Source organism: Schistocerca americana, chromosome 1 (genome assembly GCF_021461395.2).
Source record: "Schistocerca americana isolate TAMUIC-IGC-003095 chromosome 1, iqSchAmer2.1, whole genome shotgun sequence".
Classification (NCBI taxonomy): Eukaryota; Metazoa; Arthropoda; class Insecta; order Orthoptera; family Acrididae; genus Schistocerca; species Schistocerca americana.
In genome coordinates this window covers 348,867,394-348,887,302 of record NC_060119.1, presented here as the reverse complement: position 1 = coordinate 348,887,302, position 19,909 = coordinate 348,867,394, and the positions used below count along the sequence as shown (strand labels likewise).

At 37.5% G+C, this 19,909-nt stretch overlaps 1 protein-coding gene across 2 annotated transcripts in view; it reads right to left on the bottom strand.

The window, feature by feature from the left end:
* LOC124599534 (A-kinase anchor protein 10, mitochondrial) overlaps positions 1-19,909 on the bottom strand; it is a 118,507-nt gene that overhangs the window by 78,734 nt on the left and 19,864 nt on the right. For both annotated transcript variants that reach the window (XM_047136086.1, XM_047136085.1), the window contains exon 4: positions 8,163-8,286. In XM_047136086.1, coding sequence (XP_046992042.1) covers positions 8,163-8,286 — 124 coding nt within the window. The remainder of the gene's footprint in view (positions 1-8,162; positions 8,287-19,909) is intronic.

The window sequence follows — 19,909 nt, the reverse complement described above, 5'->3', positions numbered from 1 at the left end:
AGTATTCGTAGAACTGTTCTTTAATTATATCCTCTTTTTCCTCTGTTGGTGCATGTGCATTCACTATAGATACGTTCCTAAATTACTCTCTTAATCTGAGTCTGCACATCCTTTCATTTATGGGTTCTAGTAGGCTTTTCCTAACTCCCCTAGTTGTTATAAACCCTGTCCCAAGATGGCCTGTTCTTTCTTTTGATCCACTATATACCAATGAGTACTTGCCATCTTATTTCCTGTAGCCCTACGACATCATAATTAAATTTTAAAATTTTATTGGCTATTTGTTTCATTTTTCCAGGCTGAAGCATTGTCCTCACATTCCATGATGCTACTGTCAGATCCTTTATCCATTTCCTTTACTGGGATCGTGAGACATGTTTTCCATCCAGCTTCCAAGGCTTCTGCTGAATTTCCGTAATTTTTTCTTTTCTTTTCTTTACAGTATGGGATTATTAGGCCCATGCCCAACCCCCAACCTAGAGGACCAGAATTTGTATTAGGTGTACTTCTCCAAGGAAGCTTTCTTCACTACGCCTCTAGAGCCCTCCCTGTCCTATGTTGTGGAACACACTTTGTCTGGTTCCTCAGTCAAGACCAATCAAGCTTGGGTGACTCTGCCAGTAGCTACGCTGTCGCCGGAATAACTCTCGACTTCAACGAAATACGCAAACCCTCCCGCCCGGCACTGAAGGTGCCTACTATAAGGCGGTGTCCCCTGGGAAGGTATCATCCTTTATTGCATGACTTCTATAATTTTCTGGAACAGTCTAGTTGTAAAATTGTTATTAAATTTACAAGGTCTTCCACAAGATCACAGTTTACATCTCCCAGTGACGTACATCTGTTTGGGCGTCAACTCCGCATTTGTAAACAACCTGACAGATAAAACACTGGGGCAGACTAGGGCTTGAATCTGAACTCTTGCCTTCCATGTCAGTTTCTAATACATGTTCATACTGAAATATTGTTATCAGTTTGAATAATGTTTCATCTGTGGATTTTCCATATTTGGCTATGGTTAACAGTTCTATTTTATAACTCATCTTAATCTACAGCATCCATTAAATATTCCTATCCATAAAGATGAAACATCATTGTACAAAGTTTTTCTCGATCCATTTTAAACTGCATTTCAGATTTAGAATAGGAGTCAAATGTATATACAGGATGGACAAAATAAAACTGACCGAGAAAAGACTTACAATAAGACTGGCGCAGGACTGACCCTTATTAATGAATATCACTGAAGACAGCCAATGCAAACAATGTGTGGCACAGTGCTTGATTGCTCTGTGAGACAAGCATAGCAGCTCTGCCTGTGAGATAGCTGTGATAACATTTTCAATGTTGTGCTGTAGTTCTTCCAGTGTGTGAGTACCAGTTCGAGTACACATTACCCTTCAATGTAGCCCACTGGCCTAAATCACAGGGGGAGAGATCAGGCAATTGAGGCAGTCAGCAGACAGCATTGCCTCTGCGGGCTGTACTCTCCTCACAGAACACATCATGTACTCAGGACAAGGTTGTCAAGGCCACATGTGTTGTTTCTCCATCTTGCTGAAAATATCCATATAGTCATTCATTTTCTGAGAGATGATCCACATACGAATTAAACAATTTCTGGACTTAAAAGTCAGCATTAACAGTTTGGTGAAATAATCACCTTACAATGCAAACACCAGACACTACATTCTAAACATTAATTGTGAGGTTATGCAACAGCTCTTCAGAGTACTGATGGGGATTTTCTAAGGCATAATGGTGCATGTTTTGTGAGTTCATACATACTGAGAGACTGAAACAGACCTCATCCGAAGAAATGAAAACCCAATGACCCAAATGTCTCGATCACTGAGAAACCAGCGGCATAACTCAATGTGTGAAAGTTTGTCTTCATGCTTTAACTCATGCACAACAACAAATTAGTAAGCATACAGATGCAGGTACTTTTTTATAATCTTTCAACAAGAGAATCTCTTAATTTCCACCTGAACACATTAATGGCACTGAGATTTCATCAGGCTCTGTTCCCAGCTTTTCTTCATTCAAGCAATGCTTTCTGGTGTCCTAACACTTTTGAGATAGTTACAGTTTTTATTCACTATAGAGCCTGGTTTGCACCATTTCCCACATACGAGGGTTATTCCAAAAGTAAGGTCCGATTGATTGCCAAATTGAAACCACAGTGAACATCAGAAATGTTTTACTTGTAACAATTAGCTACACCTTTCAGCTACTTCTCTACGTAGTCGCCGTTCTGACTTAGACTTTTGTCATAGCGTTGTACCAACTTTTCAATAGCCTCATCATAGAAGGCAGCCGCCAGTGCTTTCCGCCAATTCTCCACGCTGGCCTACACCTCGTTGTCTGTGTCAAAATGTTGTCTTCAAAGACAGCGGTTCATGTGACCAGAGATGAAACTCAGGGGGAGACAATTGCGGACTGTATTGTGGGTAATCTCACATTTCCATTTGAAAACGATGCAGGAGCATCTTCATTGCCCCTGCAGAATGCGGCTGAGAATTGTCGTGAAGACGAAACAGCACGACAGTTATGTAATGTTGGCTGCATAGCTTCAGGCGAAATTTCTCACCAGGCCCTCGTACTTGGCGGCAGACACTATTTTCTAGACATCTTCACGCACTCATTGCGAGCTCAGAAATGAGAAGAGCGACGTGATGCTAACTGGGGTTATACTAGAGACACTACCCAACACATCTGTGCAAAGCTTTATCGGATTTTCATAGTCGTTTCCATTTCGCGACCGATCGGACCTTACTTTTGGAATAACCCTCGTAGTTTTGAACTGCAGACTTTGCTGGAGGTTTTTATGAGTTGTGCTTTGCTTAACACCTAACAACAGACACAAACCATTTTATTGTGAAAACTATTTTGTGCTGCATTCAAATAATCACTAAACACATCTGCTCATCTCACTCACTCAAATACAATGACACATCGAAATACTCAGTACAGAGCATGAGGCAGACGCACATGTGCCGACAAATGACAGCAACCAATTGGTGCACTGAAATCGTGGTTTCCAGCATTTTCTGAGATGAGCAGTTCTCCTCTCCTTTAAGAGTCAATTCCACGTCATTCTCATAAATACTTTCCAGATCAGTTTCATTTTGCCCATCCCATACAATAACTGGATTAAATGGAATTTAGCAACCGATGTCTTTCCACCGGGTTACATAACAGCTATTTTATGGTATATGCAAAGGCTTCATATGTATAACGACAGCAAGTGAAAGTACATGGGAAAATTTAATAATTACACTTTCTGAATTTCTTTCTTACATTCATGGTACAGGGCAGGAAAACAAAACAAATTTCAAATTTATATCACTATTACAGGTAACTGGTTACACATTCATAAACATGGATGTGTTGATATTGTCTTTTCTGTGTTAAGAAGTGCTCTCTTCTTCTCTTGCTCTTTTATCACAGGCAGTGATGTGCTGTAATGGAAATTACAATGCCATCACAAACTCATCTTTCAATAATAGCTGCGAGACCCAGGGCACAATAATAGTTCCTACAGAAGAAACAACAACTGCATGTAATAGCATGTTAATTTTAAATGTGTGACTGCACTGCTGGTCATCTGTACAATATCAAACAAAACCCTTAATGCCAGGAAAATTGTCTGATAGAGGTAGCACACTGACAAAGCCATTAAACATAGATTCAAAATATTTAATTCTGTCAATAGGAGCTTCATCATTTTAACTCGTCAAAATTCATAATCATCATCAACACTGTCATTTTGACATGGCTTCATCATTTTGATTCAGAGATGAAGCAGCAGTCATGTGTCTAGATCTTCCTCAATGCTACTTATTCAACAAAAGCAAAGGACAAGAGTGAAGGCCAAACAAATGTGTGCTTTTTCCACTCCAACAAATAATGTCACCACAATAACACTTAAAACTGTAAATAGTAAATAAATGATGTTGGATTACACCTTCCTAAGTTTTTGGAAAGTCTACAGCCACTGAAGCCAATGGTAAGCTTACGTGCATACTTTTAATTCAAAAACTACTTTAACAGTTGTTTGCAAATGATATGTTCTCATTACTATACCTTTACCAAAAATACACTGTGATCAAAAGTATCCGGACACCACCAAAAACATACGTTTTTCATATTAGGTGCATTGTGCTACCACCTACTGCCATGAACTCCGTATCAGCAGCCTCAGTAGTAATTAGCACAGAGCATAATGGGGCACTTCGCGGAACTCGCGGACTTCAAACGTGGTCAGGTGATTGGGTGTCACTTGGGTCATACATCTGTACACCAGATTTCCACACTCCTAAGCATCCCTAGGTCCACTGTTTCCGATGTGATAGTGAAGTGGAAACATGAAAGGACATGTACAGCACAAAAGCGTACAGGCTGACCTCGTCTGTTGACTGCAAGAGACTGCCGACAGTTGAAGAGGGTCATAATATGTAATAGGCAGACATATATCCAGACCATCACACAGAAATTCCAAACTGCATCAGGATCCACTGCAAGTACTATGACATTTAACTGGGACGTGAGAAAACTTGGATGTCATTGTCTAGCGGCTGCTCATAAACCACACATCACACCACTAAATGCCAAACAAGGCCTTGCTTGGTGTAAGGAGCGTAAACATAAAATGACTGAACAGTGAAAAAACGTGGGGTGATGAATCATGGTACACAATGTGGCGACCCGATGGCAGGGTGTGGGTATGGCAAATGCGAGGCGAACATCATCTGATAGCGTATGTAGTGCCAACAGTAAAATTCGGAGGCGGTGGTGTTATGGTGTGGTTGTGTTCTTCATGGAGGGCGCTTGCACCGGTTATTGTTTTGCATGGCACTGTCACAGTACAGGCCTACATTGAGGTTTTAGGCACCTTCTTGCTTTCCACTGTTGAAGAGCAATTCGGGGATGGTGATTGCATCTTTCAACACGATCAAGCACCTGTTCATAATGGACGGCCTGTGGCAGAGTGGTTACACAACAATAACACTCCTGTAATGGACAGGCCTGCACCAAATCCTGACCCGAATCCTATAGAACACCTTTGGGATGTTTTGGAATGCCAACTTCGTGCCAGGCCTCACCGACTGACATTAACACCTCTCCTCAGTGCAACACTCCGTGGAGAATAGGCTGCCATTCCCCAACAAACCTTCCAGTACCTGATTGAACGTATGCCTGCGAGAGTGGAAGCTGTCATCAAAGCTAAGGGTGAGCCCACCATATTGAATTCCAGCATTACAGATGGAGGTCACCATGAACTTGTAAGTCATTTTCAGCCAGCTGTCCAAATACTTTTGATCACATACTGTATAACTAGAGACTTACTTTCTGGAGGACAGTCACTATTCCACCAATTCTGTTACTAAGACAAAAGAATCAGCATGTTACAACTCTGCCGGGTGAATTTCTTCCTTTGGATAACATCAAGTATAAATACCAACAGGGACATCAAATTTTAAGAAAATAATGCTACTTTCTTTTTTCTAAAAATTCACCACTACATATGCTAAAATATATTATGCACATGTGCGTAATCTCGAGCCACTTTAAGAGTATTTGATAACGTGCCACCAAGAAAAACCTGATTAGCACCTTTGCAGATAATTGCCATTTGAAGTGAAAAAGTATACACTCTTTGTTTTATCTTCACTCCTGTTCTTTGCTTATTTTGAATCAGCAATATTGCACATCTCCAGACACACACATTTACTTCATCTCTGAATCAACACAGTGGAGCCATTTCACGAGACAAATTAGTGAGTATCAATCAGTAATAAAACAATTATCTGTTGACAGAATTCAGTATCGTCTCCCTGGGTTTCACAATGTTACCCATGGCTGAAAATTTTCCATACGTAAAGAGTGTTGTTTAATATTTTTCCCGTAAAAAACAACCCAATCACAAGATTACACCCATTGTAGTGCTACATGCTGCAATTGTTCTCTTACCTCTTCTCCAGCAGCAGCTGTTACATCCCTAGATTTTCTTTTCTACAAGAAGTACTTTCCCGACTAAATTCATAGACCAGTAAAAAAGTATGGTAGGCAAAGAATGTCCAAATTCACATGAAATCAAGGAAATGAATTGTTTCGAATTTACTTTGAAATCATTAGCTAAATGTTTCACTTCAAACTCCACAGTTGAAAGTACCTAAACACCACATGGAAAATGATAACGTGGGTTTTATAAAAATTTCTCGTTGTCACCCACTGCTGGAGACTGCAATAGTAGCTTAGATTAGATGTTATCATTCATTTTTCTTGGAAAGACAATATTACATTATAAAACACCTGCAAAACTAATGGGTGATCTCACTTAAAAGTTCCACGCTATTAGGCCATGGTCGATGTATAGAACTTTCTCCGAACACTTCCTCTCCGACTGCAGGAGACATCTTTAGAGGTAAAATGGCGAACTGCAGTTTGTCATTTTACCCCTGAAGATGCTTCCTGCAGTCTGAGAGCAAACGTTAGGAGAAAGTTTTATGTATCGACCACTGCTTAATAGCCCAGAACTTTTAAGTGGCGTCAGTGCCAGCCATCAAAACTTACAATGTATGATTATGGAGTGATACCTCATTCAAACAGAATGTGTACAACCTACAGATGCTGAGCAGATGGAAAGTCACTTTGAAGCCTGGTTTAAGAAAGACAGAATTTGTAGGAAAGTCTTCTGAAGTAACAATTAGCTAATGGCCAAGACAAACTCTGGATTATAAGACATTATCTATCCCTTTGCCATAATGAAAGAAACATCATCTTAAAGTTCCTAAACTAGAGATTCAACTGTGCTTCTTAACTTGTGTGTGTGTGTTTGTGTATGTGTGTGGTGTGGAATACATTTACTACATTGCTGCTGATGCCTAAGTATTTGAGACTCAGAAGATTGTTTGCCCCTGCTATTGCATGATATAGTGGAGAATCCTCACATATATTTTATGACATGGTGTATTTTGAAGCTGCTTCTTTCTTACAGTGTACTCAGGTACCAAATCAATAATGTCTACAGCCAAGTTCTAAAGGTACATTCTAGCATGTGAAGTATGTTTTCATAATGCTGTGTTCGATTTGGATGAGATTTCTTGAGCCTTCTGGCTGCAAAATCATTAAAGTCTGTAGGTGGTGCAGCTACTTATAATGACATATTGCACAAACATCCAGTCAGATCTTGGTAAGACTTCAAAGAGGTTCCAAGTCTGGCAACTTGCTTTAAATGCCCAGAGGTATAAAACTGTGCACTTCACAAAATGCACAGAAGCTAGTATAGCATGACTACAGTTTCAATTCACACAAATACCTGGGTCTAAACAATTTTTGGGGATATGAAATGGAATTATCACACAGTCTCAGTAACAGGTACAAGAGATGGAAAACTTCAGGTTATTGGTAGGATACTGTCAGTCTACAAAGCCGACAATTCACAAAATATGTGTACATCCCAGCCTAAAATATAGTTCATGTATACAGTACCCATATGAAACAGGGCTAACAGCATGCATAGCATATGCAAAGTAGGGCAGCACAAACGGCATCAAGTTAGTTTGAGTCACAGGAGTAAAATCACTGTTATGCTGAAAAACCTGAACAGGCACTCTCTTGAAGCAGATGTTAATTATCCCAAACGGTTCTGTTTACAGTGTATCAAGAACCAGTATTAAGTGAAGAATTTGGGAATATTCTACAGTCCCTACATATATCACAAAGATAAAATTAAAATAATTACAGGATTCCAAGAGGCATTTCAACAGCTGTTCTTCCTGTCCTGCATAAGTGGAAAGAATACAAAGAAACCCTAATGTGTGGTACAATGGGATTTATCTTCCAACATGCACTCGATCAGCAGTGGGGCCAAGATATCAAACTTAAGGACTACCAATGGAAAGTGAGGGTAAAAAACTTTTACCAACACTAACTCTGCTGCAAAATCTTAGGGCCCTGTGCAAGTAATTCCAAAAGTTACAAAGAGATAAGCTTAACACAATACCCGACGGACTGAGAGGAAGAAAATTTTGCACTGAAATTTGTAATTATGTAACATATGTATTACAGTCTCTCAAATGTCCAGTGATGCAACTGCAGACGAAGTAAATTAAGAATGTAAATCATAAGTAAAATTCTTAATTGAATCCACTTACCTCAGTGAAATAAAACAGCGCATTATCATTGTATAGAATATCAGTAAGTAAAACATTTCCACTTGTCAGAACATCTATCTGATGCTTGCAATGATAATCGCTTCGCAAAAAATCATTGAAGAAGCTGAAACCAAATTTATTTCAAAATAAAATGATTCAAATTTTCAGTGATATAAAACATTGGCAAGAACTGTGATACTGCAAACATTAGAAGATGGTGAGAGGTTGGTTGGTTGGTTGGTTTGGGGAAGGAGACCAGACAGCGTGGTCATCGATGGTGAGAGGTTGAGGTAGTGTTAACATTGTGTGTATCTATATTTCTGGGTGACTACACTCTCTTAATACCTTTGGACAGATGGATAAAGAAAGAGGATGGTCTAAATGGAACTGGAATATGGAAGTTCACAAAATTAAGGAATCTCAAGGACTGCAAGTGGGAGACTGGGAAGACTGTCAAGACTGGGTACCCAGTAAGAGATGGCAGCAGCAATAACAAATTTGGCTGTAGTGGTGGTGGTGGTGGCGGCAATAACATAAAAAAACATTAAACGTAAAAAAATAAGGCTCAAAAGTGAAAATGAAGATAATACTAGAACCAAAAATTGCTCAAGCAACATTTACAAACAAGATACGGAGCAGACAGTAAGTCCATAGCCTACTACATCACTAGCTTTTTCTTGAAAATAAATGGGTAATCATAAGAAATAAGAAAGAAATTTCGAAAAAATTATGGTTTGTGGCAAATATGAGTAATGTTTTACTACACACACACACACACACACACACACACACACACACACACACAGGAGAGGGGGAAGGTCCTCTTCATTTGTTTCACTACTAGCCTACAGCCACTTGTTTTAATTTTCAGTTATCAGTGTGTAGTCACAGAAATTTTGCATTTATTTATACAGTTTGATAGCTCTTGCTCCTGATACAAGTAGCGGAAAAATCAATATTATGAATACAAATGGAGAAATCACCAAAATACAATTGTGATTGAACAATACATTAAAAATGTCCATTCATTCACTTCATTCATTGCACTCTGCAAACCCCATCATAAAGACAGCCTTCAGGGATGTGGACGAAGTTAAGGTGCACATGGCATATTTGTCAGAAATAATTAGCATCAAAGATTTAGGTACATCTGTGAATGATTTCTAAAATTATACCAAATCTTCTGAAAAATCTGAGCATAAAAAAAGCAAAGTGTAAAAAATTCATCCACAAGAGCTCCAAATTTCAGTGCAATTTATATTAGGCCCTATTACAATCATTTAATCCAACTCTCCTGTTATGAAACAGTAACAGAAACATGTTGTCGCAAGCCCAAACTGGCTAATGTAGAGTACTGTAACTAACAACTAGAATTAAGAATTACTTTATTTACATTTGCAAAGCATTGCCTATCAATACAGAGCTGGTCTACACAACAAACATAAAGTGTGTAAAAAATATTGAATGTAGCTCCTTGAGGATAAAATCAAGCATTACCAGGAAGAAGTGTCTATATGCTGCAAAACATGACTACGAAGAATGAGGAAATGGGTCCTAAATAACATCTCTAAGGATTAAGGAAACCAGTCTGCACCGATCCCATTATTGAAATTAGATGAGCATGTCGTGCAGCTCATAGTAGCCAAGTCTGCTACTCTCTGGACTAAATGTGTTTCACGAAGATTAACTAAGGTCACTACTGACATGTGATTAGAAAGTCAACTAGTCATATTGGCACCAACTAGGAGCACTCAGATCTGGGCTGAGACTACTGTAAACAAAGCTTTGCTGAGGTTTAGCTTTCCTCATGTGTCCTCTCAAACTTGTCAAGGCCTGGTAAGTGCAGTGTACTGTGGGTAGGAATGTCAGATCCCCTACAACCACAAAGAAAATTCTGGAAAGTATGAGTGAAAGCATATTAAAAAAAGGGAAATTAGGGTTTAATGTTCTGTCATGGAAGAGATAAAGCACAAGCTTGAATGAGAAAGGTGGGGGAAGGAAACAGGCCATGTTGTTTTCAAAAGAACCAAACCCAAATTTACCTCAGGCCATTTAAGGAAACCACAGAACACCTATATCTGGGCGGCCAGATGGAAATCTAACTCACTGTCGTCCTGAATGTGAGATAAGTGTCTTACCACTGCTCCATCTCACTTGCTTGCAGAAATTTAGGTAGTGGCTTCAGGATGTAGAGCACAACCAGCTGCATTGACACTTGGCTATGTCTGAGACACCACATACCTTAACATTCCAACAGCTTTAACTGCCTTTTATTTTGAGACAATGAACTGCAAAATTTTAGGATTCAACAATAGTTTAGAGCAGTTGGAAGAGAAACTAAATAAAATCAAAGAGGATATAGTAAGATTATCAGAAGTAAGGCAAAAAATTACGATTAAACTGAATTAGAACACATGTTTTAATATGGAGGGACAGAAATAAATCAAATGTAACTTTACAGTCATCAAGATAACAAAAAGCAATATCACCATTACTGAAAAATGTTGGGCATAACAGCAAGACTTGATTCCAAAGTCAACAAAATAAATTCTACTTAAATCATCCAAATCTACACACCACTGTGATTGTATTCTGACAAGGAGGTATAAGGCCTCAACAATGAGTTACAAAAATAGTTAAATGTGGTCTCACAGGTTTTCTCACCATGACTGATTAATAGAGTGTTTCCGCCAAGTTGTCTCCTTTTTATGCACAATATTTCAACTATTGACCCAGCTCTCTTCTTCAGTCCTGTAAGTTTTGCTATTACGTGTACTCACTGCCTGGGTCCCAACCTGATGAAACTACTATAGGTCCCATGTAACTATTTGTAGCTGAGTCTGATTCCCAATGCCCACAACACCCTTTGATGCTCTTTTAGTTTTTCATAGCTCACTCTGAAGTTCCATGGAATGCATATTCTCTCAGTGTTTTCCGACTCTGGCGGACGTTATGGCCAATGAGATTTTAATTGTGTTCTTGACCCCAAACATTATTTCAATTGAAATTGCCATTCCTGTTTATTAGGCTTTTGACATCTTTATTTCGACAGACTCCTTAATTATGTTGTCCCAAAAACGTGGTGTTTGCATCTCTACACTGGTCTCATTTCACTACATTTCACAATTATATTCAAGGCGATGCTCAGCGACAGCTGACCTGCTTGGCTATTTTAGTCAGGTATGTCACACACATTATTTGCATCTCTCCTCAACTGGCCCGATAGTCGGCCCAATGTGAGACAGACCGCATTCACATGGAATGCGACATACATTTGGCTTTCAGAGGCTTAGATTGTCTTTAAGACAAGAATCCTTTTTATCTTAGTTGAAGGAGTGAAATACACTGGATGCCATATTTTGGTACGAGTCTAACAATCTCTCTGGATATTGGGCCAACACAACGTAGGTAAGCAATTTTTGGCTTCTCTCCTTCAGTCTCAACCCCTTGATTTTGACTTTATTGACCATTCAATTTGATGATTTGAATACCTGTTCCTTCAGAACACTATTCATAAGTGTTGTAATTGTTTGGTGATGCTCTCCTTGTCTGCAAGTGTTCAAGCTCAATCGACCAAAATCCTTTGCACAAAATTTTTTTGTAATGGATGGTGATGTCTCGGGGCATGGAGATAGTGTGGTAGGTTTCTGATATATACTATGATCTAGGAGCCCATCCATTCTTCTCTTAACCAACAAACCGAGGAAAGGTAAATGGCCCTTTTTTTAAGTTCTATCATGAATTTTACATTACAATTGATAGAGTTTAAATGTTCCAGGAACTCTTGAAGATTTTCTGGTCCACATCACCACATATTGATAGAAAAACATTGGTTCCAAGTTGGCAAATTTTAGTGCATTTGCTTCAAACCATCGGTTTGTTTCTAATATTTTCTGATGAATAGGAAATAAGTACATTTCAGAAAGTGCCTACAAATTTAGAACACATTGAGTCTGGCACTCAATTTATTAAAGTCTCCTCAATCGTGACAGCCATCAGAGTTGGAAAATGTTGAGAGAATTTACATTTCACAGGATACCAGGGTGAGCTCTGAGAAACAAAAGGGCATCAAAGGTGTAGTGGGGGCCAGGAACTGAACCTGGCTATAAACAGCTGTGAGAGACTAACAACAGTTCACAGTCAGGTTTGAGTCCAGGCAGCAAGTATGTGTAACAGCAAAATTCGCAGCACTTGAAGATCGCCGAGTTGGTCGTCAAAATATTATGCATAAAATGGAGACAACAACTTTAAGTACGTTATTTAGCTGTTAAATGACCACAAATCACAATACAAAAGAATATTGGAGGTTTTTAATGCAAAAGTACAACAAAAACTCAAGAATGATTCTCCAGTTGGGAAATTTGGATACAACACCAGAAATGAGAAGAGATCACAATTTGACACAGATATTATATTAGTAGAACTTGTCAAGGATAACATGTTGGCACTCAATACATTCTACTTGAAAAAAAAAGTGAATAAAGACTTACAAAGGTCCACTTTGAGTCACAAATTAACCTATCAAACAATAAAGACAATGCAGAGGCAACAGCCACAAACTTTTTATAAACTGCAAATGGTCATAGACTTGAAACTTCCTGGCAGATTAAAACTGTGTGCCAAACCGAGACTCTAACTCGGGACCTTTGCCTTTCACTGGCAAGTTTGGAAGGTAGGAGACAAGGTACTGGCAGAATTGAAGCTGTGAGGACGGGTCGTGAGTCATGCTTGGGTAGCTCAGCTGGTAGACCACTTGGCCGTGAAAGGCAAAGGTCCAGAGTTCGAGTCTCAGTCTGGCACGCAGTTTTAATTTGCCAGGAAGTTTCATATCCTTGCACACTCCGCTGCAGAATGAGAATCCCATTCTGATTCACAGACTTGTAAATACAAACTACAATTAGACACAGAGCTGGGAGGAAAAGGACTCGTATGGCAGAGATTTGGAAATTTATATGCTAAGAACGTATTTAGTAATAGAGATATACACAACATTAAGTAAAGCAAGACGTTCAGAATTTAAAAAAATGAGTGTTATAGAGGCATCGATGAAAGGGGCAGTTGTGTAACAAAGGTATTTATGCCAACAAGAAATATGGTGCAAGTACAAGGAAAATAAAATGAAAGGGCAATAAAATCTGAAATAGAAGTAGACCATTACCAAAATGAAGGCCAGAGCTTTAAACAATTACACAGAAAACACAATAAAATACAAGTATATTGGATTATGCAGAACTATTTGGAAATGGCTTTGAAAGGATGTGAGAAGACAATGAAAATTTGGAATAAGAAGTAACTGAAAACAATAAGTGTATGAAGAAAACAAAGAAAGAAACACTTTCTTCACATTTTTTTAATTGTTCAACAAATGAATCAGAAATACAGATACACAATAATGAAAATAATGACATTTCAGAAGGAATGGCAGATAAGGTGTGTATCGCAGTTTCAGATATGGAGAAAGGAATGGCACCTGGTGATGGCATTTATAATAGAAATGATTACAGCTGGAGGAAAAATAATACAAAATGTGCCTGTAAAATTAGTTAAGGAATCCTGCAGAAGACAATTCCCCAAAGCTGGAACAATGCTGTAATTTTCTACTTTACAGCCAAGAAGACATCTCAATTAGATAAAAAGAACAAGTTGCCATCAATAATGGAACTAGCATGATGGATGACTTGGAAGTCTTTGACGATCTTGGAAAACAGCAAAGAGACAAAATACTGGCCATTATTTACCCTTCTGCAGGCGAAATTGTAAGTGCTGTCAACAGACACAAATAAAAGTACAAACTATCCTAATTTCCAGAACTGCTAGTTCCAAAAATAGCATAGGCTATTTGTACCTTTGTATGTACCTACGTATATTGTTGTAACATGACAGTTCTAAAAGTCTGGCTTTTTTTTGTGTAATTTTTATACTTGTGTTGGCAGTGCTTAGAATAATGCCTCCTGGAAGTAAGTACTGGTCAGCCATTCTGTCCCCTCTTAATTTTATAGTCCTCTCAAGTGAATTTTCCTCTACATAAAATTATAAACTGGAGCAATGAGTACAAATCATAGGACTGAGCAAGTATTTGACACATTTTAAACAAAATCTGGATTAACAGCTTTTGAGAAATAAGGCATTGATTTAAATTACGATAGTATACCGAAGAATATGTGTACATAATTGTCAAAGCTTTCACTGGACTTCATCTGGCTTGTGGTAAATGTGTACCACCTAAACTGTCCTCAGCAGAGACAGTTTTCTCATCCTTATTCTTGGAAACTGAAGAAGGGATGTTTGTTAATAAAGCATATATGAATTACTCTTGTTCTGATAATGATGCTGTACACTCTGCCTCTAGTACAGTAAAATTAAACTGTACACGAAAGAACTCAATGGAAAAGTTTGAATGTAAACCTGGCAATTAATTAATAATGTACAATAGCACACTGAGATTAAAATAGAACTAAGTTACAATCAAGTCACAGAATTTTTGAGTTTCGGGCAATTGAAGGTTACAACTGATTGGACAGAAAAAGAAATGAAGAGAAGAGGAGAAACGGAATGGAGAACTTTTAAACTAAACACAATTTTTAAAATTAAGCTTCTGATTTGGGTGAAATGAAGATTTTAAAAAACAAGTTTTGCCTTACAGTACTGAGACTTGGATTTTTTTGTACAAAACATTCAAAACCTGAGGGTCTTTAATTTTAGTATGCAATGGAAGATGCCTGCTGGGAATTACTAGAAGAGACAGAAAAACTACAAAATGGATTAGAGCTGAGAGAGGAATGCAAGAAAAAGGACACACATGTAACCAGGCAAATGGATGATACGACAGATCAAGAAAGTCATTTATTGGTCAAACAACTGAAGATTCCGTTGAGAACCTACTGAAAGATGCGTAGATGATATTAGGATATGTGTGGGAGTGCATGGATATATATAACTCAAGATTTTAACACATAGGAAAGTCTATAGGAGACCTGAATCCAGCCGTGAGTGTCAAATGGCTGCTGGTGATAATAATAACGACCAATACAATTGCAAGAAAAGGAAAAAGTACAAGAAAGCTAATGTTTCTAATATGAGCTATGAAGAATAAGAAATAATGTCATAACGTAACAGTTATAACAACAGAAAGTAATGGAAGTTATTAATGGGTTCAGAAGCTAGCTGTGACAAGGATATGGGAGGAAGGAGGTGAAATAGGATGTATATCATTAATATATATCATTATACAGAACTAACACACAATATCACTATTAACAAATCAGATAATTTTTTTAAATACATGTTTGGACTAGCTTTAGTTTAGCACAGAGTGGTAAATGAAGATTTAAATTATTACCTCACATTTTAAACTATGATCATGGCCACTTCAAAATGATCATCACAAATTCTAACCTGAACAATGTTAGTGCGTCAGCAAGTTTGTTATTACACAAAAAGAAACAGTTAAGATACATTCAACAATTACGCACAGATTTAAATTGGAAATGCCACAAGTAATCAATAACAACATATTTTTAAAAAAAATTCAGAAGTGTTATTCAAGTTGAAGAAACATGAAGGAATACTGGATGGAACCACATTCCATTCATCACATTTATTCTAGAAGCAATTAAATGAGGGAGTGGAAAATGTGTCAGCAACCACTGAAAATGTAAAAGACACAAACAATTCCTGACATTGTTTTGCTGCCCTCTTCTAAATACTTAAAATTTAGAACAAATCTGAACTAACACAGCTTTTCTCATTGACAAATGCTAGAAGTAGAACTCTTGAAGAAACAGAACTACAAATGTGTCTTCTCATTCAATAATTTGGAGTACTTATTTATATAAACCGTGTTCTTTATTTGATATATAGAAAAAGGAACAGCTAAAAATGGAATCTGTGTAAATATTTCATATTGTCATAAATTGCAAAATAACATAAATTTCTAATATACAACATGGACATTCATTCTAAATCCACATTTAGACTTTCATACTTACTGCACATGGATATAATGGTCCACTCAATGACCATAGCAACAATGGGGCAAACAGTTGCCATTCTGCACTTATAATTTTCAAATACACAATTTATATCAATGCACGTATTATTATACATCCACAAAATGAATAAAACTTTAAAAGGTTATGTGGTTTTAAAGAGAGTAGGGAGAAAAGTTGCTATCTTCAACAGACAACTAGGAACCATAAACAAAAGTAAACTCCACTGCAGGCTGTTTGAAGGTTGCACTTCTGAAGGCAATGTTACAGGCAGAACTCTGCTGTGAAAGATAATTAGTTTACAAACACGTGGTGCACACATCTACTGCTTGTTCAAGAGTTCATAACAACTGACATGCTTATTTTTGACCATTGGTTCCTTATCTCAAAACACTCAGTTCAGAATCCTCTATTATCTACACACATTTGGTCCTAATGGTTTGGAACATCCTGTATATATTAGCTGTGAACATGGAAGATTTCAGGTCTCTTGGGTAGAAGCATTCCCTTTTGGGGAGAATGCACAAAATATTAAACTAACTCCACTTAAGTCCTTGGATAGTGCTTGCAGATGGGATGTTACCAAGCAGAAACAATAAGTGTTGAGAAAAGATATTGTGTAATAAAATGCATAAAATGATGTCAAGGAATGTTAGTGATAACAATAGGCATCAATCCTTCAACATTTTATCTCTCTCATCATCAAATTAAAAAGCTGCATGAACCAGTCCATAAGGACACAACCTCAGTCACAAAATTAGAAAAACATGAGTTTTTGTCAGGATAATACTGCTTCGGGCTAACCTGATTTGGTATTGGGTCATTCCGTGTCAGGTGGCCTAGATTTAAAGAAGATCCCTTCTCGATCCTCTCCAATTTTTATGAAGTTTTTGCATGATGTACGTACACACGCTTTACATAAAGCCACACCACATTCCAGCTCGATAGCAATGCTTTTGTAAAGGCTAGTTTTTCCATATCAGTAGAGATATGATGTAACAAACACGTTTGCTTTACTGTTGCTTGTGATTTAAGAGGACCCCCATGCTGAAACTTTGTGATTCTGCTCAATGTTTGGAGGAACAACAACCTAGTTGCTGAAGAAGTGCTCAGTGTACAGCAGATTTATCACAATTTGCTGTCAAAGTGGCACATAAAATATGTCATAACAAATTTGGATCATGCTTTGGCAACTTGTATCTTATGATAGGTCCAGCTGTTACCCACGGCTACACTTGCATATCAGTATTTTTGTTATGACAAGTGATAGTAAGAAAGAAAGAAAGAAAGAAAGAAAGAAAGAAAGAAAGAAAGTAAACAAGCTATTGTACATGCAATAGTGTCAGCTACTCCCACATGTCTGCCTGTTTGGATAAGTGTAGCATGCTGGTGCATCTATGCATCGTGCTATTGAAGTAGCTGTACATTATACAGTATGTACATTACGCAACAAATTGAATAATTTTTTTTAACATGGTCTATGTTCAATGATGTAAATAATGTATTCCATCCCTACTTCAGGCTTTTAAGTGTTGACTTTTCCTTTTTTTTTTTACTTTCTAAAGTAGCTTACATTTCTCCTCAGGGTTCACACTATCTCCGTACTAAATTTGATCGAAATTGATTCGGCAGTTTAATCAGGAACACGTAACAGAGTTACTTTCATATATATTATATTAAGTACAGAAATCCGGATTTCAAACATTGAGGATTGTATAAGCATTGTATTCCTTATGCTGAATCACATTATGTAGAACATATCAATCAATAAAAGCATATTCAAAAACATGATAAATTTCAAAAGTCAAATAATAAATAGATTTTTCAAAGAGTAAATATATGTCCCTAATTCGTTTAATATTCTATAAATCAATAACTATATTTTACTACCCACTTTCCAAAGTAGCATATTTTCTTCCTTGGCTTTCAAGCAATCTCCATACAAAATTTCGACAAAATTGGTTCATCAGTTTCATTATGAAAAGGTAACGGACAAACACAATTTTGCATTTATAAAACTTCAAATTATGATACTACCTTTTTCAATGATCCACTTTTGATTAAATAAAACCTACATGTTGCCCCAAGCTATGCTCTCATTACCTGTGAAAATTCTGTGAAAATCTTTCTAGAAGTTTTGGAGATTAGAACTTTTGGACAGACACGATGCTTTTAGACAAAATTTTGAATTTCCATTTTTTAAAGCATAATTTTGATGAAATAAAGCCTATATATTGCCCCCAGCTAAGCTCATGTTACCTGTGAGAGCCCCATGATACTTTGTTCAGTAATTCTGTAAATGAACAAGTTCACACAGAGATGAAAGGTTTAGATAAAACTTCAAGTCACAATATCTTTTCTCCGTGATCCAATCTTGATTATATAAAGCTACATTCCAGTTACCTGTGGAAACCCCACAAAAATATGTCAAGTAGTTTTTGAGATTAGCGTGTTAAAACATGAAGACAGACACTACTGTCTCACAGTTTCATTATTAGTATAGATGAATTTCTCAAGTTGAGTTTTTCCTCATTTGCTTGCAGTCAGCCAGCATGTCCGAAGTCTATGCAAGTAGAGTCTTGATTATCCAAATAATTACCAATTACACAAGGTTAAAGTCGATTTGGAATAACAACAATATGGAAAGGATGGATTACTACTCACCACATAGAAGTGCTGTTGATTGAGGACAGGCATAATGTAAAGGACTGCTAAAATATGTAGCTTTCAGACAAAGTCCTTTTCATGCAACCCAGTGCCTCCTCTATGTGCTGAGTAGTAATCCATCCTTCCATACTGTAGTTAATCCTTTCATGGGCAATGGGAAGATATCTTCCCACATACTATAATATCCTCCAGGGTACAAAGGACTTAACATTCCCACATCTAGCTGTTGCTGCCATCTGTGGACTAGAATTAGAAACATGTGAAAATTCCCGCCGCTGCCAGCAGTCACTATGGCAACAACAGATGGTGTACTATATGTCTGTTGTGCTCCATCTGGTGGCAAGTAGACGTCGTTTTGATGTAATTTCATGATTTTTGCTTGTGTATCTGCAGACAATGGCATTTGTAAGTAACTCCACAATACTTATTCGATATTTTAATGCATGAAAGAAATTTGCTAGTAAATTCTAACACATCAAAAATATGTTGTAAACATGTGGTAAAATTTGCTCCCACGGCCCAAGTTGGTCATATGTCTGGCACTATTTCAAACTTTTTGTGTAGATGATATGTTTACTGATGTGTTAATAGGCATATTCACTTAGCTTAGGTATTTCTCATTGCAGAATAATTTTACCAGAGAGGAAGATGTGCTGGAATACCTCTTTTCACTTCCTGAGACTGAGTCAGTTTCCGACAATGTTTCAACTGATGAGGAAAGTAAAATACTGAGCATCCACCCACAATTTCCTCCTACTTTTCTACAACAAGTGCCTTCAGTAGGAAACAATGTTTCATTCCCACAGTCAAAAAAAATTCCAGCTTTGAGTGATAGTCATGAGAGTGCTGAAACTGCTTGGGATGAAACACTGCCTCAGTGTTTCAGTGTTTAGACATAGCTTCTGTTAGAGAAAGCTTAGCATTGCTAAAGAAAGCATTCTCTAAAATGAATTGTCCATATGAGTATTTTCTTGAGATCTTCAATAAAATATCATTCAGAATACTGTCTAACAAACAAACTTGTATGGATCCCAACGGCGACACAATTTTCAACTGAGCTCAAACACCTGTAAGAAGGAAGATCTGGGTGAA